The following is a 24,377-nucleotide window of genomic DNA, read 5'->3' on the forward strand; positions in this document are numbered from 1 at the left end:
ACCTAACTGAACAACTGGAGAAACTAGAAAAAGAACAGCAAACCAATTCCAAAGCAGAGGGAAAGAAATAATAAAGATTAGAGCAGAAATAAATGGAATTGAGAACACAAAACAATAGAGAAGAGCAACAAAACCAAAAGCTGGTTCTTTGAAAAGATCAATAAAATTGATGAACCCTTAGCTAGACTAACAAAGAAAAAAGAGAGAAGATGCAAATAAATAGAATCAGAAATGAAAAGGGGGAAGGTATGACTGACCCCAGAGAAATAAAATGGATCGTAAGAGGATAGTATGCAAAATGGTATGCAAACAAACAAGATAACCTGGATGAAAATGGAAAAATTCCTAGAAACAAACAATCTACACTGACTCTACAAGAAATATAAGAACTCAACAAACCAATCACATTTAAAGAGATTGAAATGGTCATCAAAAATCTTCCAAAAAGAAAAGTCTAGGACCAGATGGCTTCACAGATGAATTCTACCAAACATTTCCAGAATGAACACCAATCCTGTTTAAACTCTTCCAAAAAACTGAAGAGGAGAGAAAATTGCCAACACATTTTATGAAGCCAACATCACCTTTATACCAAAGTCAGAAAAAGATGCTACAAGAAAAGAAAATTACAGACCAATCTCTCTAATGAACATCACTGCAAAAATTCTCAACATAATTCTTGCAAATAGACTCCAACAGCATATCAAAAGAATTATACACCATAACCAAGTGGGATTTATTCCTGGTATGCAAGGGTGATTCAACATAAGAAAATCAATTAATGTAATACACCACATTAACAAACTGAAGGGGGAAAAAACCACATTATCATTTTGATTGAAGCAGAAAAAGCATTCAAAAAATTCCAGCATGCTTTCTTGATAAAAAACACTCTGAAAGACAGGAATAGAAGGAAAAATCCTCGATATGATAGAAGGCATATGTGAAAAACCCGTAGCCAACATCATCCTCAATGGGAAAGGTTGAAAGCTTTCCCTCTAAGATCAGGAACAAGACAAGGATGCCCACTGTCTACACATTATTCAGTGTTGTGCTAGAAGTTCTAGCCAGACAAGTTAGACAAGAAAAAAAGAACCTTCCAAATAGGAAATGAGGAAGTAACTATTTGCAGATGACATGATCCTATATTTAGAAAAATCTGAAATAGCTACAACAAAGCTATTTGAGCTAATAAAGGAGTTCAGCAAAGCAGCAGGATACCAGGTCAACATACAAAAATCAGCCATGTTCTGTACATTACTATTGAGCAACCTGAGAAGGAAATCAGGAAAACCTCCATTTACAGTAGAAACAAAAATACTCAATACCTAGGAATCGATTTAACCAAAGACGTATAGGATCAATATTCAGGAAACTACAAAACAATGCAAAAAGAAACCAAAGAAGACCTAAACAAATGCAAAGACATTCTGTGTTCATTGACTAGAAGACTAAATACCACGAAGATGTCAATCCTATCCAAACTGATTATAGATTCAATGCAATACCAATCAAAATTCCAACAGTCTATTTTACAGATATAGAAAAGGCAATTACCAAATTTATTTGGAAGGGAAAGTGCACCCAAATAGCCCAAAAGCATCCTAAAACAATGAACTATGTAGGAGGACTTTCACTGACTGACCTTCAAACACAGTACAAAACGAGAGTGGTCAAAACAGCACTGTATTGACATAAAGACACACTGATTACTGGAATAGAATTGAGTCCAGAAATAAACCCTCACCTCTAGAGCCAAATGGCTGTTTTTGTTGTTGTTGTTTTCTGTTTGTTTCCAATTGGTTTTTGACAAACCCACCAAGTCCACGTTACCAAGACAAAACAGTTTCTTCAACAAATGGTACTGAGAGAACTGGATATTCGTAACTAGAAGAATGAAGGAGGACCCTCTATCTCACGCCTTACTCAAGAATCAATTCAAAATGGATCGCAGACCTAAATATAAAAGCCAGGACCATAAAATTACTAGAAGAAAATGTAGGGAGACGTTTTCAAGATCTGTGGTAGCAGGACATACAGGATGACAGATATTACAGTGATGAAAGGCGAAACGTCAAAAAATTTTTTTTAAAAAAATTTTCATTATTTTTTAATATCCCAATTTTTTAAAACTTTATTTTAGTTTCAGTTTTTCTCAATTATTATGTATTTTATTTCTTACGTTTAAACCAATTATTATTATTTCATTTTTCCAATAATTGTATTTGGCAATATTCTGTGTTTCATTTTTTAAGAAGTTTTGGATCACAGAAGGGTTACAACTATGGGAGGAGAGGATCATGGATGTGGGGTGTCAGCGATGGGGGATGCATGGGAGGAAGTTCACCAGGGCAAACATATAAGGTATATAAATGTGTTCAAATTTTCCTGGGGCATTGCCACAGTGGGTAGAGAGTCACACAACAACTGAAAGAATACTGAATTTCCATCCTGGGGAGCGCTGTCACATTCTCTAATGGAACAGCAACAATCACCCAAGTACAGAGGCAATGACTAGAGGCCATGGATATGCCCTTGATAATTATGACTATCCTTATGAGCCTTTGTCCTTGAAGTTGCAGTGTAGCCTAGTGCTGTAAGGTGCCTAAGAGTCACCTCCTGAGAGCCTCCCTGCTGCTCTCAGTGTGGCCTCTCTCTGAGACAAACTCAGCATAGAAATGCATTACCTTCCCCTCAACGTGGGACATGAGCTTCCCTGGCACTGAGGAATTACTACCAAACACCAATGAGCAATGCAACTGGAAAAAGAGCTTGAGTAAAAGGGGGGAGAGGTAAACAACAAATGAGTTTATACGGATAAGAGACTTCAAAATGAGTCTTATATGGCTAAGAGACTTCAAAATGAGTCTTCCCAGAGGTAACACTTATGCACGTCTCAGCAGGCTCTCAAAGACAGCCAAGGTAGATAGTACCCCAAATAGTGGAGCTCCTGGGGGCTCTGGGGACACCAGGTCCTATGGTAATGGCAGACAGCTCTGGCGGTTGGTGCCTCACCAGTGGGCACTACTTTGGAGTTTGTGCTCCTGTGTGACAGAATTGGACTCAGATATGACTTCTCGACACTTTGGGCCCCTTTATTTGAACCTATAATTGGTGCTGGAGCTGGGAGGTGTACATCCAAGAGACTTGAATCTCTGGGCTGTCCATAAGCCAGCTGGACCCTGAGCCTCAGTGGAGTTGCAAAATCTACTCTTCATTGGACTCATCCAGGACAACTAAAGGAAGAAAGGATGGACAACCACCATACCAGGGAACTGAGAGAGTCTACAACTGCAAGCAAGAGAGTCCCATCCATCAGCCGTATCGTACTGAATACCCCCCTCAATTAGAGGTGGAGTGGGCATCACCATCCCAGAATCCTCAGGATTGGGGAATAAAATATGGACTAGAGTGGACTTACTGGTATTCTACTATAGACTTACTATGATTCTACAACAGAAGAAATTATATCATTGATGTGGATACAATGGCCACTGGAGGTGCTGAAGTTAGGGAGAGGGACAAAGAGGTGTAATATAGGGGCAATTTCAGGACTTGGAATTGTCCCGAGTGACACTGCAATGACAGATACAGGTCATTATATATACGGCCATATCCTACAGAATTGAGTGGGAGAGAGTGTAAACTACAATGTAAACTATAATCTAGGATTAGTGGCAATGCTCCAAATGTGTTCATCCATGGCAGTGAATGTGCCACCCCAATGCTGTTAATGTGGGGAAAGGTGGGAGGTGTGGGGAGTGGGGAATATGGGAAACTCTTATATATTTTTTATGTAACATTTTATGTAATTTAAGTATCTTTTAAAAATAAAAATGAAGACAAGCAAGACAGCAAGCTTACACGATGGGCTGGCACAGCAAGCTGACACAACATGACGACGAAACATGATGACGCAATGAGGAGACACAACAAGGAAATACAATAAGACAGAATAAGCAGGGAGTGGAGATGGCTCAAGCGACTGGGTGCCTCTCTCCTACATGGGAGGTCCCAGGTTCGGTTCCCAGTGCCTCTTAAAAAGATGAGCAGACACAGAAAGCACACAACAAACAGACACAGAGAGCAGACAGCAAGTGCAAACAACGTGTGTGTGTGGGGGGGGGGGGGAGGATAAATAAAGCAAATATCTTTAAAAAGAAAAAAAAAAAAAGACCTGTGGTAGATGTTGGTTTCCTGGATCTGACATCTAAAGAACAAACAACAAAAGAAAAAATAGGCAAATGGGACCTCCTCAAAATTAAACTTTTGTACCTCAAAGGACTCTGCCCAAAGGTTGAAAAGGCAGCTAACTCAATTGAGAAAATATCTGTAAATTACATATCTGAGGAGGGTTTAATATTTATGATATATAAAGGGATGCTATACTTCAATAACAAAAAGAAAAATGACCTATTTGAAAAATGGGCAAAAGAATTGAAAAGGCAGTTGTCCAAAGAAGAAATACCAATGGTGAAAAAACACATGAAAAAATGCTCAACATCACTAGTGATTAAGGAAATGCAAATCAAAATCTATAATAAGATACCATTTCACACTTACTATAATGGCCACTATTAAAAAGACAGAAATTTACAAGTGTTGAAGAGGATGTGGAGAGATAGGAACACTTATTCACTGTTGGTGGGAATGTAGAATGGTACAGCCACTGTGGAGGACTGTTTGGCAGTTCTTAAAGAAGACGAATATAGATTTGCCACATGACGCTGCAATACCACTACTGGGTATATACCCAGAAAAGCTGAGAGCAGACATTTGCACACCTATGTTCATAGTGGCGTTAATCACAATTGACAAAAGATGAAAACAACCCAGGGCTCCAATTGACTGATAACCGGATAAATGAACTATGCTGTATTCACATGATGGAATACTATGCAGATGGAATATTTAAGAAGAAATGAAATCGTGAAGCATGTGACAACATGGATGAACCTGGAGGACATTACGTTGAGTGAAGAAAGCCAGACACCAAAGGACAAATACTATATGATTGCACTATTATGAACTAAACATATTGTGTAAACCTGTAGAGTTTGTACTAGAATCTAGGTCACCAGAGAAGAGAATGAGGGTACAGAATGGAAAGTTGAGGGTTAATCTATGCAGAATGGGTAAAAAGGTTGTTTGTTAATATTTGGAAACTAACAGAAAAGGAGAAAGCACATCACAGTGTTTTTAACTAGCAGGGCTATTACATGGGGATGACAGTGCTTGAAAGGGAAAGTCTAATTAAGATCATGTATTTACTAGAAGGAAAGCCAAACAATGTAACATGGGAATGTATACTATAGTAAAACCTCATGTGAAATATGAATATGGGTAATATTACATATAAAAGACTGTTTTTCTTTCAAATTGAACAAATGTACGTTAATTATCAGGCAAGAAAACAAAAACAAAACCACATATTATACTAAGTGAAAGAAACCAGACACAAAGTACTACATATTACAGGATTCCATTTATATAAAAATAATCAATTTATAAAGGTGGAATTAGAGTAGTGGTCATGCAGGGCTGGGGAAGGGTAGAAGGATTGAGAGGTGACTGCTAAGCGGGTGGCGTTTTTCTTTTAGGAATAATGAAATTGTTCTAAAATTTTTTGTGGTGATGAATGCAAAACACTGAATATACTAAAAGTCACTGAAAGTAAAAAAGAAGAAAGGACAATTGAAATCATATAGTCAGAAGAACAGATAGAGAAAAGAATAGAAAAAAAATTGAGCAGTGTCTCAAGGATGTGAGTGACAGAATGAAGCACACAAACATATGAATCATGATTGTCCCAGAAGAGGAGAAGGAAAAGGGGGTAGAAAGAATAATTGAGGAAATAATGACCAAAAATTTCTGAAGAATTTCTCAACTCTTATCCAAGGCATAAGTATATATGTCCAAGAAGCAAAACATACTCCAAATAGAATATACCCTAAGAGAGACACATACTAATCAGAATGTCATGCCAAACATAAAGAGGGAATTCTGAGAGCAGCAAGAGAAAAATGATTCATCATAAACAAGGGTCCTAAATAAGACTAAAAGCCGATTTCTCATCAGAAACCATAGAGGTGAGAAGGCAGTGATGTGATATATTTAAGCTACTGAAAGAGAAGAACTCCCAATCCAAAATTCTTTATCTGGCAAAACTGGCCTTCAAAAAATGAGGGAGAGTTTAAAAAATTCATAGATAAACATGAACTCAGTTCATTAACAAAAGACTTGCCCTACAAGAATTACTAAAGGGAGTTCTGCAGGTTGAAAGGAAAAGACAGGTTGAAAGAGTAGTGAGAAGAAATAAAGACGTTCAGTAAAGGTTACTAAAAGGGTAAATGCAAAACCCATTTAGTACTGTATCCTACTACAAGAGTCAGAATACAATTGAACAAGAAAAAGTCCTATTTCCTGATAATGGGCACACAAAATATAAAGAGGTAATGTGGGACAAAAACAAAATAAAGAGGGGAAATAGAGGGGAACAGAAGTACAGAATGTGTATGATAGTGAATCTAAGTTGATATCATTTCAAATTAGATTAGAGATGTAAGTTGTAAAATACAAACCACAGAGTAATGAAAAAAAAAGAAATTTAAAAATATACAGAAACAAATGAGAGCGGTATCAGTCAGAAACACCACACAAAATCACCTACACAGAAAAGGAGGTTTCAATAAAAGAAAAGGGAGACAAAGAAAAGATATGACATATAAAAACCAAAGCACCGAATGGCTTAAGTACTGGATTGACGATAATAACACTGAATATTAATGGATTATACTTCCCAATCAAAAGACAAGGATTGGCAGAATGTTTAAAAAGCATGATCCAACTATATGTTGTTTACAAGAGACTCAGCTTAGACCCAAGAACACAAATAGTTTTAAAGTGAAAGGATGGAAAAAGATATTCCATGCAAATATTAACCAAAAACGAGCTGGGGTAAAGGGATCCTTCCCCCCGCCCCCACCTGCCCCCATGGGAAGGAGCACAGCCCGCCCAGGAGAGGTGCCACCCACACAGAGAGCTGACGCAGCAAGATGACACAACAAAAAGAGACACAGAGAAGAGAAAATATGAGATGCAGCGAACTAGAGAGCTGAGGGGGAGTAAGGGAATGACTGCCTCTCTTCCACTCGGGAAGGCCCCTGGATGGGTTCCTGGAGCCACAAATGAGAACACAACAGACACAGAAGAAAATACAGCAAATGGACACAGAGACCAGACCGGGGGGGGGAGGGGGGGGGGGGAAGAGCCGGGAAGTGGGGAGAAATAAGAAAAAAAACAAGCTGGGATAGCTACACTAATATTGGACAGTAGACTTTTATGTACCTAACCATGGCACCCCAAAATACATGAGGCAAACTCTGGCAAAAATGAGGGGAAAATTCAACATCTCTATAATGATAGTTGGAGACTTCAAAAAACCACTCTTACCAATAGATAGAACATCTAGACAGAAGACCATAAGGAAATAATTTGAATAATAGGCTAAATGAAGTAGACCTAACAGACATATTATTCAGACTTTGTACCCCCATAGAGCAAGAAAAACTTTCTTCTCAAGTGCACATGGTCATTTTCCAGGATAGACCACATGTTGGGTCATAAAACAAGTCTCAATAAATTTAGAAACATTGAAATTATACTAAGCCTCTTCTCTGAACATAACAGAATGAAGCTGGAAATCAATAACAGGCAGAGAACTAGAAAATCCACGAATATACAGAAGTTAAATAACACTCTTAAACAACCAATGAGTGAAAGAAGGCATTACAAGGGAAATCAATAAATACCTTAAGAGGAGTAAAAATGAGAACATAATATATCAAAAACTAATGAGCTAGAGCAGATGTACATCACTATTACAGGGTGGTGGGAATGTGGAGAAGCATGGGAAAAATACAATTGTGTGAACTATGGACTGTGGTTAGCAGCAATACTGTAATATTTTGATATCAATGCCAAAGACATACTGTGTTAATGGGGGGTATGGAAAAAGTGTGCCAAATGTATGCTATGGACCATGGTTGGTGGTAATAGTCTGATGATATTATCTCATAATCTGTAACAAATGGTTCACCACAGTGTGGTGTGTTGGTGAAAGGTTGTTGTATGGGAACTCCACACATGTGCATGACTGTTCTGCAAGTTTACACCTCTGTAATGAAAATTTATTTTTAAAAAGATAGGGTGGGTTGGGGGAAAAATACACCAAATGTAAGACAGGGACTAGAGTTATGATAATATTTTGATGATGCTCTTGTAACAAATGTTTCACGACAATGCAAGGTGTTGGAGGAAGGGTGATGTATGAGACCCCTGCATGTTATAATACATGTTTATTTTGTAAGTTCACAACCTTTACTATACAGTTATTGTTTATGCATGCTCGTGTATGAATATTTCAATAAAAATATATTTTAAAAAAACCTTATGAGACACAGTGAAGACAATGCTGAGAAAGAAATTTAGAGTCCTAAACACTTATATTAGAAAAGAAGAAAGAACTAAAGTCAAAGATTTAATTGTATACCTGGAGGAACTTGAAAAAGAATAGCAAATCAAACCCAAAGCAAGCAGAAGGAAAGAAATAATAAAGATTAACACCAAAATAAAAAATAGAAAATAAAAAATAGAGAACATCAACAAAACCAAATTTGGTTCTTTGAAAGGATCAATAGAAATGGTAAACCCTTAGCTAGACTGACAAGAATATAAGACAGAAGATGCAAATAAAATCATAAATGGGGGAGTATTACTACTGACTCCACAGAAACAAAAGGGATCATAAGTGAATATTTTGAACACTGCACGCCAACAAATTAGACAGTATACTTGAAATGGATAAATAGAAACACACAAACAACCTACACTGACTCTAGGAGAAACAGATCTCAACAGACCAATTACAATTAAAGAAACTGAACCAGTCATCAAAAACCTGCCAACAAAGCAAAGCCCAGGACCAGAAGGCTTCCCAGGTGAATCCTACTAATCATTCCAAGAAGTAATACCAGTCCTACTCACACTCTCTGAAAAATGTGAACAAGAAGAAACACTACCTAAGTCATTCTATGAGGCCAACATTGCCCTAATGCCAAAGGCAGATAAAGATACTAGAGGAAAATCGCAGAACAACTTCTCTTATGAAATTCTCCCAGAGAAAGGGAAAATAAGCCTTTTCAAGTTTTAGCTAGCTTCTTTTCAAATATGAATGTAATCCCTTTAGGTCCATCACAAAAATGGCTTCCTTCCTGGGTGAAACACGTGAACACAATTAGCCTGCTAATGCCCCACCTGTAGGCCAGTGGTCATTATTCTGATTACGAGGCATGTGCTGACAGAAAAAGCACTAAAAAGAGTTACGCAGTCACAGAGTAAAATATGCAGAGACCTCCTTTCAGGGGAAGTACTCGTAACTCTGTGATCCAACTAGGGGATACTGACACTCATAAAAATACCCTAGTATCTAGCTACCCAACCCCAGCCAAAGGCAGTTATGAACTACGAGCACCTGCTCTGATGTGAATGCAACAAGACCTTCTGGTGACAGCTCCCAAGAAGGAGGTACAGCCTGAGGGCTCTGGCAGAGCACGTGACAGAGCCTGTGACAGAGGACCCTTCTGCTAATGAGGCCGTGCTGAGTTTTCTAGGTAAGTCTTTAAAGGATGAAAAAGGTCCTTGTGGACATGGCTGTAAAGGTGAGGACTCCAGAACCCTCCTAAGCGTCTAGGGTGCGAGCAACGGGGCAAGACTGGCAGCAGGTGAAGGGCAAGGCCGGGCTCAAGTCAGCAGGACTGAGGCTCCAGATAAATGGCAAGGATGAGAGCAAGAGGGAGGAAAGAGCGGGGGCAAGCAAGGGGGAGGAGGGAACAGGTGGGGCCGGAGCCTGGAGGGCGTGGGCAGGGGCAGAGCAGGCTGGGAAGACCACAGGATGCTGGTGAGAAAGGCCACCAGGTACCAGGGTCACCCCCTCCTCACGGTGTGCCCGTGCAGGAAGCTGCCTTTGGGAGCCTGCTTCCAGGTCTTTGCAAAAACTCTAAAATGCAGGACCCGAAATGAAAGTCAATCCAGCTTTTTGTGAAAACGCCCAGCCCGTGAGAGCCCGCTGCCCACCCCGTTGTATTTGATTGCTGTCTCTCCCAAGAAGAATCAGCAGGAGCTACATCTACCTGAATCCGTGGCTCCACCGTTCCCAGGACTTGAAGATAGACTGACTTCTCTCTGATGGAAGAGTCGGGGGCCACTTGCGGCAACATTCACGCGAGCCCCAGGGAAGCAAATATAATTACTCCCGGATGCCAGTGACCAGGTTTCTATCTTCTGACCTGTCTGCCTTTTAATGAAAATGTTTGTCCTACAGCTGCAATTGAGAAGTCAGCTTACAGGAATCGTTCACAGATAACTGGCAACGATCTCCTTGAGGAGGAGGGACCAAAACTGGAATTAGTTTGTGTTTACGGACAGGTTTGGGTTAGACTGCAAATGATCTAGAGAAACACATTGGATTTTCTGGGGCTTTCTCGTTATAGAGCAGGAGGCAAGCACTTGCTGCTTGAGCCCTTGAGAAGTTAAGGCGCACTGCCCATCACCAGAGAGGAGAAACGCAGCGATCTGTCCTGCTCGCCCTGCAAGCTCCTCTGGTGTTACTGGTGTCTCCACCCCAGTATGGAAGGTGCCAATGGCCCTGGCTTGTCGGGGTGGCTGGCTTCTGAGCTACTTGGAGGCTTTGGTGACCAAGTTGTTTTAGTCAGTATTCACAAGCTGGAAAGTGTCCCTGACCTACGGGCTGAGTATCAGGCTGTGCACAGCTCTGCAGCGTATCCCCACTGAAGGATGAAGAAAATGGGACTGGAACCCCAGTGTATCCAACTCCAAACCTCGAAGGCGGTAGAATCAGCAGGACTTGGTCGTCATGGAAGTGCAGACTGGGGGAAAACCCACATCTCACAGCACCTCTCCACACCTTCTATTGTGCCCTCTTTAAGTAATACAGAATGACCCTGGAAAACACCCGCTCTAACCCACACCAAGAGAAGCCCACTCTATGAGCACGAGGAAGAGCCTGTGAGATGGAAGTGGCCACCCGCTACTGGCAATGACCGGCTTCTTTTGGTCTCAGGCACTAAACAACGAAAGCTGTCAGAGGCGTGCTCCCCTTCCTCTCGGGCATACAGCCATGACCCACCAGGACACTCTGCCCATGACATCTGTCCTGAGGGGCAACCCTGACAGAGGAGCCTCTTTCTAAGCAGATGACCCAGGGAGCTGGTCACCCCCTGCAGACCTCCCCCTGCACTGGGGGTGCCTACGAGAGACCCTTCCTCTGAGCTGTTGCCAGCCTGTCTGGAGAATTCGCAATCCTGCTTCCACGCGGCAGCACCCCCCACCACGTCGCCATCCCCCTGCCCGGTCCAACCCATGCCGCGCCTACCCAGGCCTGGGTGGAAATTTAGCTTGCCCCAAGTTTCTTTTCTTAGTTAGGCCACTAAAAATAATTTTTTGAGAAATGGGCTTGCTGAGAAATGGGAGAGAAGGCTGGAAATATGCACCGAGATTTGGTGAGGGCTCTTTTAGGCAAAGAAAGCAGACTTCAGCTTGTGGGGTCACCTTTTAAGCTATCAATTACTCCTCCCCTTGCTAACACTAGGAAGAGGGGCTCCAGATGTTACTGGTTACCCCACCAAGGGTGGGAGCCAATGGTGAGGCCTGTGTGGAATATCGGAAACTCCTCTTGGCCCAGAAAGAGCCCCAACTGGGACCTCAAGGTCAAGGTCTCCGCCATGCTGTCTGTCGGCCATGCTGTCTGTCGGCCATGTTGTGGCTCATCTTCTCACTTTCCTGTTCTAACCTGCCTCAACCTCCCTCCCCCAGAGAGTCCACGCCCTTATCTTAAGGGGGTTCAGAGTGGCGATGGTCATTCTTCTCTAGTTACGTCCTGCTGGTTGGGGCAGCAGTCCCTGCCTGACAGGGCATAAACCTCTATTGTGGCTGAGGGAAGCCGGGTCTGGCACCCTGGCCGGAACTGGATGAAATCCCCGCATAGCTAACAAGGTGTTGATTCTGTAAGAAACAAACTTAACTAGAATTTTGAAGATCCATGGTGCTCTTAAAAGGATAAGGATGACGGTGGAGGGCGGGCCCAAAAGGGGGGCCAGCCACGATACACTGGGCAAGAGTGTTGCTCGAAGTTTTAAATTAGAAAATCCCACAAAGACCAACGTCGCAGACGCCAGGATCAAAGACAGCCGCGGGCTCTGGATGCTGGGTGACGTGTGTTCCCTAAGAAGTGTATTTACAGGGGTGAAGGGCATCTCCCGACCCACCGAGGGGGCCCTCATCCTGCCTCACGGTCCTCCACACAGCACCTCTGGCCCCGGGGAAGCTACAGGAACACCCGACCCAGAGCCCGGAGCCTAAGGCCGGCCCGTCTGACCGATCTCTGCTCGTGGAGACGGGGCCAGGCTGGATGCACAGGAGAGGGGGGCCGTGCGACAAGGGGCGGGCCGCTGCGCAGCTGCTTCCTCGAGCAAGGGGTAGCCCCCGCCGCGTCCCGGACCAGGTCATGCCCACTGACTCCGGGAGTGTGAGGAGAACCCTGGCCCGCCCCCAGCCCCAGCCCTTCAGGGGAAGGGACAGCACAGCCCCGAAGGCGTGCGGGCCACCTCCCTGCTGTCCGGCCCCGGGCAAGGCGGCCGACACCAGCTTTCCTGTCCCGGGCTTGGCCTTGGCCTCGGCCTCTTTGCCGCCGGCTCTGAGAGGGGCTGCCCCTCCGTGCCTCAGCCAGGGGGGGGACGCCCTCCAGGCCGCGGCTGCTGCAGGGAGGCAGCTGTGCAAACACCAGGGCTCAGTGTCCAGCACCTTCCACGCTCATTAAAGGCACTTTTAGGAAGCACCGCAGGCGCCAACCACCAACGGCAGCTCCGCTCCTGCCTCCCAAAGTCTCCAACCGCCCAGCGGACCTGGGCAGAAGCCTTTCCCGCCGAGTCCGTTTTGGCTCCCACAGGGTTTTTATCCTCTGCTTTCTTAGGGAGAAGGGGCGAGGAGGGGGGCTGGCAGAGCTTACAAAATATCTTTACTGAAAAGGAGTTATGTAAGTAACAACATATGGTGCTGAAAATTAGAACGCACTAAAACCATGGCTGCAAACGACAGGAACCAAAAGCTCCGGGGTCATCTGAAAATACTGCCCGGTATCACGGCCAATGGCTCGGGGCCCTCCCCAGGTATCGGTGTCAGCCTGGAACACGGGAGGGAGGGCCCACAGCCCAGCGTGGCGGCCGAGGCTGCCCGGCGGGGTGGTCACGCTGGCCGGGTTACGACTTGACCGGGAATGGCAGACACAGACTTTCCAGGGGAGCTGGGTGTGTCCTAGAATTACCGCGGTTAACTTCAACCCACCCAGGGGACGCGCGCTTTCTCTGTCCTAACTAGAAACCAGAGTGCCGCTGAGAGAAGCAAGGCTCCCACTCCAGTTGGGAGGACGCGGGAGTGAGCTGCAGGGAGGACAGCAGGAGCTTTGTTTCCTCAGGCTTGAGCTGTGACCCCCGTGGGTTCCGGGGGCTGCGGGAGCAGACGTTACAGTGAGTGCAATGTTCTTTTTTCAACACAATGCGACAATCATGCAGAGTCATAAACCTCCACTGTTTGAAAAGCATTCGAAGAATCACTTCTTCAAAAGCCCAGGAGTCTGTGATCAGTAACCAGACCTTCGATAAAAAAGGCCACGGTGAACGCCAATTTATAAGATAAGTCTCAGTCTCGATGGATAAAGCGAGCTTAAATCCCAACCAACTAGTTAAAACCAAATCATTAAAACCTGGGGCTGAGTTAGGAACAATAGAGCTTTAGCAATATGAAAGTCTTAAAGAATGGGTCATTGTTCAAAGACAGCTTTCCCAGGGGAGTGGGGGTGATAGCTGCCTTTGTCCTTTTCCTGCCTTTCTCCTTTGCTGGCGACTATCACGGCTATCACTTTCCACTGACGTTCTCCAGCCTCCTCAGAGCAGCTCCCACCCCACCCACCTCGTCTGTTACTTCTGGACTTTGAGGTATAGAAACAATTAAATCTGCCAGAGCTTTATGCAAAGTAAGAATGAAGAGCACACCGATGGGCCCCAGTGGGCAGCGTTCCCATCCTGTCTTAAATCGGCGTAAACGTGGCCTGAGCCCGTGGCCTGCTTTGCCCACGCTCACGAGGCGGGAGCAAGGCTGGACCAGGAGGGCCTGGAAGCATTTTTGTGCTCTTGGGAGGCACCGAGTCTCCACGTGAGAAGTCCAGTTATTACCCTAACAAGGGAACAACGAGGAGAGGCCTCATGTAGGGTGGGAAGAGAGCCTCAGAGTCACGAGAGGAGAGCGCCCAGCCCCGGCTGACTCCGCAGGTGAGCAGGTGCACGCAGGCTGACTCCGCAGGTGAGCAGGTGCGCGCAGGCTGACTCCGCAGGTGAGCAGATGCGCGCAGGCTGACTCCGCAGGTGAGCAGGTGCGCTCACACAGCGGAGGAAGCTCCCGGCGGAGCGTCCTCTCAGGCAGAACTAGGAGCATCGATAGATACAAGGGTGGTGGCTTTAAGCCCCTGCGCTGCGGGGCGGGAGTTACACAGCGAGAGGTTACAGAGCTCCGCTCTACGACACAGGAAGCATATCATGTCCACAGAGGCTGGAGGCTTAAGGTCGCGGGCCAAAGGCTCGACCCCTCCAGTGGTTCTAAGCACTGGTTCTGTTTGCTGACTGACTGACAGAACCCGCGGGCTAAGGCGTGGCCCGCAGAGCGCAGCCGGCCACTGACGTCCTCTTCACTCCCTTCTTTCCAGAACTGAGAGATTAAGTGAAATACAGAGCTTACACAACATTAGCGCCCACTGGCCTGGCACAGGGCAAACACCTAGGAAATGCTCACGTGCCTGTCGGTGCGTTCTCGGGGCAGTGACCTGGACGGAAACGCTCAGCTCAGAGGCCGGCAGGACGGGGAGGAGGCCACGCTCACTCCTGAACCAGACAACCCGGGCTCAAGTCACGGCTCCCCCACTGCAGACGGCGCGCACTGAGGCAACTTGATTTCCCTGTGCCTCAGTTTCTCCCCCTGCAAACGGGGACACCAGTACTTTCCTCACTGGATGGTTGTGAAGATTGAACGAGCCACCTGCTAAGCGCCGAGAAGAGGCCTGGGACACAGGACGGTGTCCGCGTTCGCTAGGTTCTTATCGTCACTCTGGTTCTATATCCCAGATCCCGCCTTCCATGTGCCAGTGGTCCCAGTATTTGCCTTTAAAGACTTCAAAACTGAGAAACTATTAATTAGGAAAATTAAGTGGCATTTTTTCCGTCTCTCCTGGGTTTCTTCCCTCTTCTGAGTGAGGCAGGTTAGTGCAGGGAAAGAGGGCAGGCAGCCGAGGCCGGCGGGGAACACGGCGGGCAGGGGACAGGCCACGAGACCCCGCCCGGAAGCCCCCTGCCACGGAGGCAGCTGCACAGACCCCGGCCACGAGGACCCATTTGGATCTCTTTCTGGGGTCGAGGGGAATCCCCGGATACCTCCAAACAGCAGGCCTCCCCACGGGTCCCCTGGGGGGATTGTAAGGCAACCAATCAGAAGAGCGAACAGCTGGGGCCCCTCCCCAACGTTAGGAAGGGGGAGGAGGGAGGTTCTTAAAGGCTAAACCCGGGGCCCCACGTGCGTCTCACCCTGTGGCACACCTGCAACGTCTCAGATTGTGCACTGTTTTTCTTTTTTTTTTAAGATTTATTTTATTTATTTATTCCCCCCCACCCCCACCTCTCACTGTTGGAGCTTGCTATTTCTGTTCATTTTATGCTCATCTCCTTTTTGGAGACACAGGAACTAAACCCAGGGCCTCCCATGTGGGAGGGAGGTGGTGCCTAATCGCTTGTGCCACCGCCACTCCTTGCTTTATCTCGCATTGTGTTTTCCTCCTTGTGTCTCTTTTTGTTGCATCACTTTGTTGCATCAGCTCGCTGCACCAGTCGGTCACATCAGTTCACTGCCTTGCTTGTCATCTTTAGGAGGCACCAGAAACTGAACCCAGGACCTCCCATATGGTAGGCGGTAGCTCAATTGCTTGAGCCACATCCACTTCCCGTGTTTTTCTTTTCTTGTTCCTTAATAAACTCCTTACTCCCCTGCCTACCCTATGGAGTGTCCTTAAATTCTTTTATATGACATAAGCCCAGATCCTAGAAGCCCAGAACCCAGCGTGTTCCGCTCACATGAGTACTGCATCAGTCAGATTCCTAACTTTGATGCTAATCACCCACCCTACTTCGATTCCTAGAAAAGTTAGCAACTCAGTGTGAGAAAAGGGACCAAGAAAAGTGACAAGTGACAACAGCCATGCTGACACCAGGTGCTGTAGGAAGTACAGTGGGGCAAGGGGCGTAATGCAACAGGAGGCTGCCTGGCCCTTGTGGCTTTGAGCTGCAGCCCAGGACCCTCCCCTGTAAGTGGAGACACCACGACATCACCTGCGCGATTCCTCGCCGGTGCCTGCCACGTGCCAGGCAAGCAGGAGTGCAGGAGACTGAACATGTGAAGAGCCCTTTGTCACCCCAAAGGCACCGTGCAAAGGTCAGGATGCATCCTAGTCTATTTACGGTAACTCGCTTTCCAGGACAGCAGCCTTCATATTTCTGAAAGTTTTCAAATAAACCCCAAAGTCCAGTTCTGCCAACAAGCCGGGCCTCAGAGAGGACCCATGATGAGAGCTAACGAGAAGCCTATTTTCAAACAAAGAAAAAGAAGGCATCCTTTGGGCTCGAAAATAGCTTGTCAGTTCAATAAGAATCATCTTTGAAAACAGAAGAAAGAACCTACCGTACCTCTGCCCCTCCGCGTGGGGGGCCGAGCTTAGGGCCTTAAAGGGCAGAGGGGGGCGGCTGGTGATTCTGGCTGGGTCCGATGGGGGCTATTTATTCAGGTCCCCGAAACCCACTCTTTGGTCTATTCCAGCTCCCCCATCCCTCCTGTCAGTTTCTACAGTGCATAAAAGGCGCTTACAAGTTCTGTTTCTTGCCCAGTGACGCTTCCCGTCACCAGCTGGGTTTAGATCAAATTTAGCCCGAGGACCGGCGGGTGACGGAGCCCACACAACGCCAGCAGGGACGGGCGCCAAGGCTGCCCCAGCTTTCGCGGACTGGCCTGCCACACGGGGACCCGGCCCTGCCCGGCCACTCCACGTGTGAGCCAAGACCTTCCCGTCCCCAGCCGTCCTTCCCCCGTCACCCAGGGGTCTCGATGTGAGGGACAAAGCGAGCCCGGTTAACAGGCAGGGGGAGGAGGAAGCCAGAAGAGCGGAGTTAAGATCCAGGACCACCCCAAAAGGCCCCCCTCCCAGGGTTGCTGGCTACTTGCCACCCTCTGGGTGTCCCCGGGGGGGAGCTGGGGTTGCTGGCATCGGCGTTAGCAAGTGCAAACCGGCAGCTGCTGGTCACGGTGAGGACAGACTGAGAGGTCTGCAACTGGCCTTCAGGTGACGCAGCCCCATCAGGTCTGCGTCTCCCACCCCTCACCAGCAGAGGGGTGCAGAGAGCCCAGGGCTGCTGCCAAGGAGCAGGCAGACCTTCCTGGGGCTGTTTCCCCCGACACCCCCACTCCCAAGCCCCATCCCAGTCTCCTGTGCAGAGCAACCAGTCTTCCAGGGAAGAGCAGAGCTCTCATCCCACCAACGGGGAAGCCCGTGGAGGGCAGGTTGGACCCAGCGCCCCTGGTCCAGCTGGTGAGAAGACCGCTCCTCCTTCTCCACCTCCACAGCCTCGATTCACACCGCCTCGGGCTGCCGCTCCAAAGAGCAGAACCCAAACCACGGCAGACCTTGCGCCTGGCTACGACACCGCCGTAGCGTCCCCAGTGCTGCTGATTTCCACTGTGGCCAACGCCAGATTTCCCTCCACTGCCCTAACCACCAGCAAAACCTGTCCTGATTGAGATCTGCTTCGCACGGGGCTTTTTTTGCTGCTGCTGCTGCCCGAAATCCACGCCCGTGTTCCAACACCTTGTCCCCAAGACTGTCTCAGCAGCTATCTCCCTTCCCTGGGTTGCGACGCTCTTCTGCCCAGAAGCTCCGACACAGAGCTTTGGAGGCGGCCACCCCTCAGTCCCCAGAGCCCCAGCCCCAGGCTCTGCACACATTCAACCCAATGTATGGCACACATTCAACCCAAGTCTGCCTGGCCATTCTCCAACGTAAAACATGGTTGGAAAGAAAGTCATCGGAGACTGATAAATGCCGGTGACCCGTTTGCCTTCAGAGCCCTGCAGGCATCGGCAAAGAACACGAGACACCAGATTCTTGCCTGAAAGAAACCTCTTCCCTGATGCATCTGTCAGGGTGGCAGTTCCCGCGAGCAATAAAGCATCCAGTCCTCAGGTGGTACGGGCTGCGCTGGAGGAATGCGGAGCGGCCTGAGCTGGTCTGGCAGTGGGACCTGACCTTCCAGGCGGGCTGGGCCACGTGTCTGTGTCCCAGCCAAACGCACGACAAAGCCAACTGTTCCGATGCCCACTGAGGGGCCCTGGCTGATCTCAGCCGCTCTGCCAACTCCAACACCACGGCAGTAATAGCTCCAACTTGCTAAGCCCTCACCACGCGCCAAGCAGGTTACACCGACCGGCACATATTGCCTAAGGAGGCAGAAGAGCCCCGTGCTTGGAAGTCAGACACGCCAGCTTATTCCTTCATGCGGTGACTGCCTGAGGCCAACTCCGGGCCGTGCTCCACGCTGGGCACAGAGGCTGTCCAGCCCCTATTCCCAGGGAGTTCACAGAAAATGGGAAAAAACAGGCCACTGGCCCAAAGCAAAGGAGGCTGTCATGGGAGCACCGAGCCAGCCGTGGCTGCCGGCGGTCCGAGTGAACCCGAGGCGAGGCTAGCCGTTTCATTCTGTGCGTGTTACTTAAACCTCTGGGTTCAGTGTCCTCATCTGTAACACGGGGATTAGTTAGATCGCGTCGGGGGGTCTGTGAAGACGAGTCCACACAAAGTGTGTAAGGGAAGTGAAAATTAACGATGATCCTCAGCCTTAACCACAGAATATATTTTCTGCACAGATGTAAAGTATGACACCCTAATCGATCTCTTTTACTCAAGCCGATATTTTTAAGACACTCATCCCTACACATTCAGAGTCTCTCATCTACATTTGACTTTTTACTAGAGGGTCACTAGGGTGACCATGTATTTACTGGCCAAACCAAGACCTCTGGGAATGGGGAAAGAGGGTGCAATTAATAACTACAGTGGAACAACAGGGCATCCAGGTGTTGAGCAAAGCAGAACTCTGGAGCCCCCTACTCAGTGTCCACAGGCCAATTTCGGGGGCGAGGTCAGCCGCCGTCCCTGTGCGCCTCCTTTCTCCACCCCCTCGGGGCTGCCGACCACGCTGAGAACAGACACAGCCAAATCTCCGGTGGGCGAGACCAAGGAGCTGCTCCACCCCACTCCCGGGCCAGCACGGTCACGGTGCAGGGACGCCCCACGCCCCCCTGGACCCGCGCGGCTCCTCTGACACCAGAAGGAGGAGAGTCGGCCCAGGGCTGGCGCCCGGCTTCCAGCGACGAGGACAGCTCTCCCCCCACGAGGCGCGGGGGCCCCGTCCCACCTCGCCCGTGGCGCGCTTACCTGAGGTGCCCCGAGCTGTAGAACCGCGACTCGCCATCGGCGGAGCGGACCACCTGCAGTGTGAAGACGGGCTGCAGCTGCCGCAGCTCCAGCAGCACGATGGCCAGGTAGTGGACGAAGAGGAGCGCGTCCACCAGGGTCACCGCGTACTGCACGATGCCCTGGTAGTTCCGGTCCCGGGCGTCCAAGATGCGGACCCCGTAGAAAAGCCAATAGGAAAGCACAAGAAGGAAGATGAGGACCAGCAGGAGGGCCCGGAAGACGAGCACGCGTGGCGCGGCGGCCCGCGGCCGGCGGAAGAAGAGCGCCCAGGTCCCGATGAGCAGGACGAGGAGCTTGAAGGTGACGGAGATGAAGAGTCCCTCGCAGACGGCGCCGCAGGGCTCGAGCTCATCCCGCCACAGCAGCGGGGGCAGCAGGAGGAAAGCGATCGGGGTGAGGAACACCAGCAGCCCAAGCGCGGCGGCCACGGCGACGCCCAGCGAGCGCCTGCAGTCCAGCCCCACGCTGTCCTCCAGGTCCTTGCTGATCTTGGCGATGTCCTCCTGCGAGAGGCTGTGCTCTGAGGTGCCCGTGATGGCCGTGGTGGTCTCTCCCCAGTTGTCGTCCTGGCGGGGGAGGAGAGAGGGGGGCTGAGGAGCAGCAGGGGGCAGGCCGACCACTCCGTCCCGGGGACGGGGGCTTCCTAGGACACGGGCACTCAGCCCTTCCAACTGGACAGCTGTTTAGCGTTCATACGCCCAGTGAAAAATTTCAAAACATATTCTATAGGGAAGCGGAGGTGGCTCAAGCGTTCGGGCGCCTGCCGACCACACAGGAGGTCCCAGGTTCAGTTCCCGGTGCCTCCCAGAGAGGGCGAGCAAGACAGAGGGCTGGCGCAGCAAACTGACACGACAAGATGATGCAACAAGGAGACACAAAGAGGAAAAACAATGAGAAACACAGTGAACAGGGAGTGGAGGTGACTCAAGCGATTAAGCACCTCCCTCCACGTGTGAGGTCCCAAGGTCAGTTCCCGGTGCCTTCTAAGGAGAAGATGAGCAGACACAGAGAGTGCACAACGACACAGAAGGCAGACAGCGAGCACAAGTAACAGGGGGAGGGAGAAATACATAAACCTTTTTTTAAAATGTGTTCTATTACCTGTTCAGAGAAAACAAAACCTAACTGTCTGTTTTGACTCATTACAGTAACACTGATTATCATCCCCGTGTTGAAATGCCGAGAGGCTCTGAGGGGCCTGGGGCTGCCGGCCCGGGGATAAACAATCCTGCAGTTAGGAAATACCACGTGAGAACTCACCTCTGCAGGTGCAAGAAAATCCTCTGCATTTCTTCTCCATTCGCCGTGGGTCATAAAGGGTTACAAGGCCAACTTGTGTGCGGAGGGTACTGTGCCCTCCAGGAGCTGAAGAGCTAATGCCTAACCAGAGAACTTCCATCGCTGTTGACACAGAAAATGCGCCTGCTGCTAGTCTACGCATTTCATTCCCCCCCTTTATTAGAGAAGTTGTGGGTTTACAGAACATCCATGCATAAAATACAGGAGTCCTGTCATCCCACCCTGTTATTAACAGTTTTCACTGGTAGGTGGAACATGTTATAATTGATGGTAGCACATTTTTATAATTATACTACTAACTATAGTCCATGATTTAACTTAGGGGTACACTGTGTATTAATAATTCCATGGATTAAAAATAAATTTTATTCCGTCACCATATATACAGTCTAAACATTTCCCCTTTAATCACATTCACATGTATTTCAGTGCTGTTAATTACGTTCACAACATTTTGCTACCATCGCCACCATCTCACGCATTTCTTTTTAAAGCATGTGATATTTTCAAGACCTGCTTACACTATACTAACATCTAACACTCTTTGACAACATCTCTCACTGACCAAGCTAAGAAGAATTGAAGAATGTACCTGTGAACAAAATCACTCAAAAGTCCCTCCCAAACATATGTTCTTGTGACAAACTAAACAAGGCACAGAAATAACCAGGGTCATTATGGTGGCTATTTCTCTTTCTTGCTCTCTTTCTAGTTGGAGTAATCAGTCTACTCATATCACAAGGTCCAACTGCTAAGACTTTAAGCCATTTTGCTATCCATTTGGCAACATACCAATATTTTCCAATACTGTTCCAATGTAGAGCAGAGCAGTAAGGCACTAAAGAGCTATAGGGGCCCAAAGAGATTCTGCCTCAGAGGTTTAAGTAGGAAAAAAATAATCAGGGAGTGGATGTGGCTCAAGCAGTTGAGCACCTGCTTCCCACACAGGAGGTCCCAGGTTTGGTTCCTGGTGCCTCCTGAAAATAAAAGACAAACAACAAGCAATCAAACAAAAAAGCCAGCTCGGGGAGCCAATGTGGCTCAGTGGTTGAATGCAGGCTTCCCACATAGGAGGTCCCAGTTCAATCCCTGGCCCCAGTATCTCAAGGAAAAAAAACCCATCAGAAGCAATGGCAAGAGGGGGTGGAAATTAATGTGTGGGACTATCAAGTCAGAGAAAGCTAAGGTAAGTTAACAGATGAATCAGCAAGACAGAGGCAGAACAAAATAACCTTAAATCTGATGATGATCAAAATAATAAGATTAAAGGAATACATAGGGCTGGTAGTAGAGAAGCTCTTGACCAATGAATAAATAATTCTTCACTTGGAAGCTGTAGCTATCACATACCACGAGAGAAAATGTCGTTTGTGACAACAGCCAGAAGCAACTGGGCACGCATACCTTGCTGGCAGGAGTGTCAAACGGTACAACTGCTTTGGACAACTACCTGAAAGGTTCCTATCCATTTAAATATGCAGTAACAGTATGGCCTAGTCATTCCACATCTTTTTTACCGAAAAGAAATGAAAACATAAGTCCACAAAAAGACTTACACAATATTGTTCATAACAGCTTTGTTCCCAATAGACAAAAGCTGTACACCCCAAATGTGCACCACTGGAAGAATGGGTAACAAATTGTGGTATATTCACACAGTGGAACACCTACTCAGCAAAAGTAAAGAGTGAACTGCTGATACACACCAGAATAGGGATGTATCTCAAAATCAGAATGGCAACCCGACAAAACCCAACACAAAAGTACATGATCCCAACTAAGTTCTAAAAGAGGCAAAACTAATCTACAATGATAGAAATCAGAGCAGTTGGAGCAGGTGGAACTCTGAGCAGGGATTGCCTGGGAAGGGCATAAGAGTGCTTTCTCAGGTGATGGAAATGTCTACCCTTGACAGGACTGTGGGTTATACGGGAGTGTGCCTTTGCCAAAACTCAGACCCTACACTTAATGTGTTCATTTCCTGTGTGGAAATTTACTTGTACCAGAATGTTCATATAAATAGTAGCAGAGGTTTTCAATTTTTTTTTTAAAGGGAAAACAAGTAACACTGGGGGGAAACGCAAAGATTTACAACAGTTTAATAGAAAGTGAATTCACCAGCTATGCCGAGTTTATTTAGTGAAGGCAATTTTGGACTCCAGGTTTTGTATTGGGCCCAGCATGCAGCTGACAATCCATGTTGAAATAATTACTTCTAGTACCTTGTGGTCATTTTGTTGACCACCATACTGCCCACACTTTTTTCTGCCCATAGAGCTGTGAGCTCCACACCCGGCCCATTTTGAGAATATGTACTACATCTGTGTGCCTAAAAAATGCAGATGTCCAGAAGGTCCTCTGAAGATTGAGGACCTTAGAAGAGAAGTATCTAAGACCTTCTACTCCAATAGCCAATACCTTACTTTTCTGACAAAGAAACTGAGGCCCACAAAGGTTGAGACTGCCCGCAGCCACTGGGCAGTACAGCCTCCAAATGCCCCTTTAATGCTCTTCCTAGCCCATCGTGCTGGCCTAAACACCAACAATTACTTCTCAGTGAGCTGGACAAAAACTGCAGAGAAAGAAATGCCTTCACAGTGGGCCAACAGCACCTCTGAATCCACATCTAAGAGGAGGGAAATGATCCCCGGCAGTACCCACGGATGGTCGAAAGACTTCTGGTCCAAACACACAATCCTAGAATTGGTCCCATCCTCCCACCCGCCCATCCATCCCGCCCTCCTGAGCCAGGGCAAGGCACTGCAGTGATTCTAAAGGCATTTGCTGAATGCTCAGGGAAGCCCCAGTCAACCCAGAGCTGCAGCTTAGGAGCAGAAGAGCAATCCCTGTGAGGATTCCCATCCCCACACCCGCTTATAAAGGCCTATCTGCGTGTACCCCCTTCAGGGGCACTCAGCTGCATGCTTACCTACCGTCTTTTACCTTGACAGCGGCGCCTACAGCACTTGGTTTGCTAGGGGCAAAGCTGGACATGCATATTATTTCAGGAGCTGTGCAAACTTGTTCCTGAATATAGCTCAGATGTTTGTTTAAGTCTGGTGGGCTGACCAGAGATACAGGGCTCAGAGAGAAGAACCCACACAGGTTTTTTTTTTTAATTAATAAATTGCCAATATTTAAAAGCTGGGTGGTTTCCAGCCTTACTTAAAAATTGTGAGACCCAGGAATGCTGTGCCTCATTCCTACATGGTATCAAGTACCTGGAGCTGAGCAGCCTCTGCCCTCTTTAGAGGAAATGCGTTCTCCAGGGGTCACAGCCTCCACCACTCCACACCACGCCCTTGACGCTGAGCTCGGCAGGACTGCCTTCATCCTCGGCCTGGCTTGCTGTACTTCTTCCTTTTTTTTAAAAGCCAGGGCC

At 47.7% G+C, this 24,377-nt stretch overlaps 1 protein-coding gene across 1 annotated transcript in view; it reads right to left on the bottom strand.

Annotated features, from left to right (window-relative positions):
- VANGL1 (VANGL planar cell polarity protein 1) overlaps positions 1 to 24,377 on the bottom strand; it is a 67,315-nt gene that overhangs the window by 25,111 nt on the left and 17,827 nt on the right. The window contains exon 4 of the mRNA XM_058302999.2: positions 19,655 to 20,262. Within this exon, the coding sequence (XP_058158982.1) occupies positions 19,655 to 20,262 (608 nt within the window). The remainder of the gene's footprint in view (positions 1 to 19,654; positions 20,263 to 24,377) is intronic.

The sequence above is a fragment of the Dasypus novemcinctus genome, chromosome 9 (assembly GCF_030445035.2).
Source record: "Dasypus novemcinctus isolate mDasNov1 chromosome 9, mDasNov1.1.hap2, whole genome shotgun sequence".
Taxonomy (NCBI): Eukaryota; Metazoa; Chordata; class Mammalia; order Cingulata; family Dasypodidae; genus Dasypus; species Dasypus novemcinctus.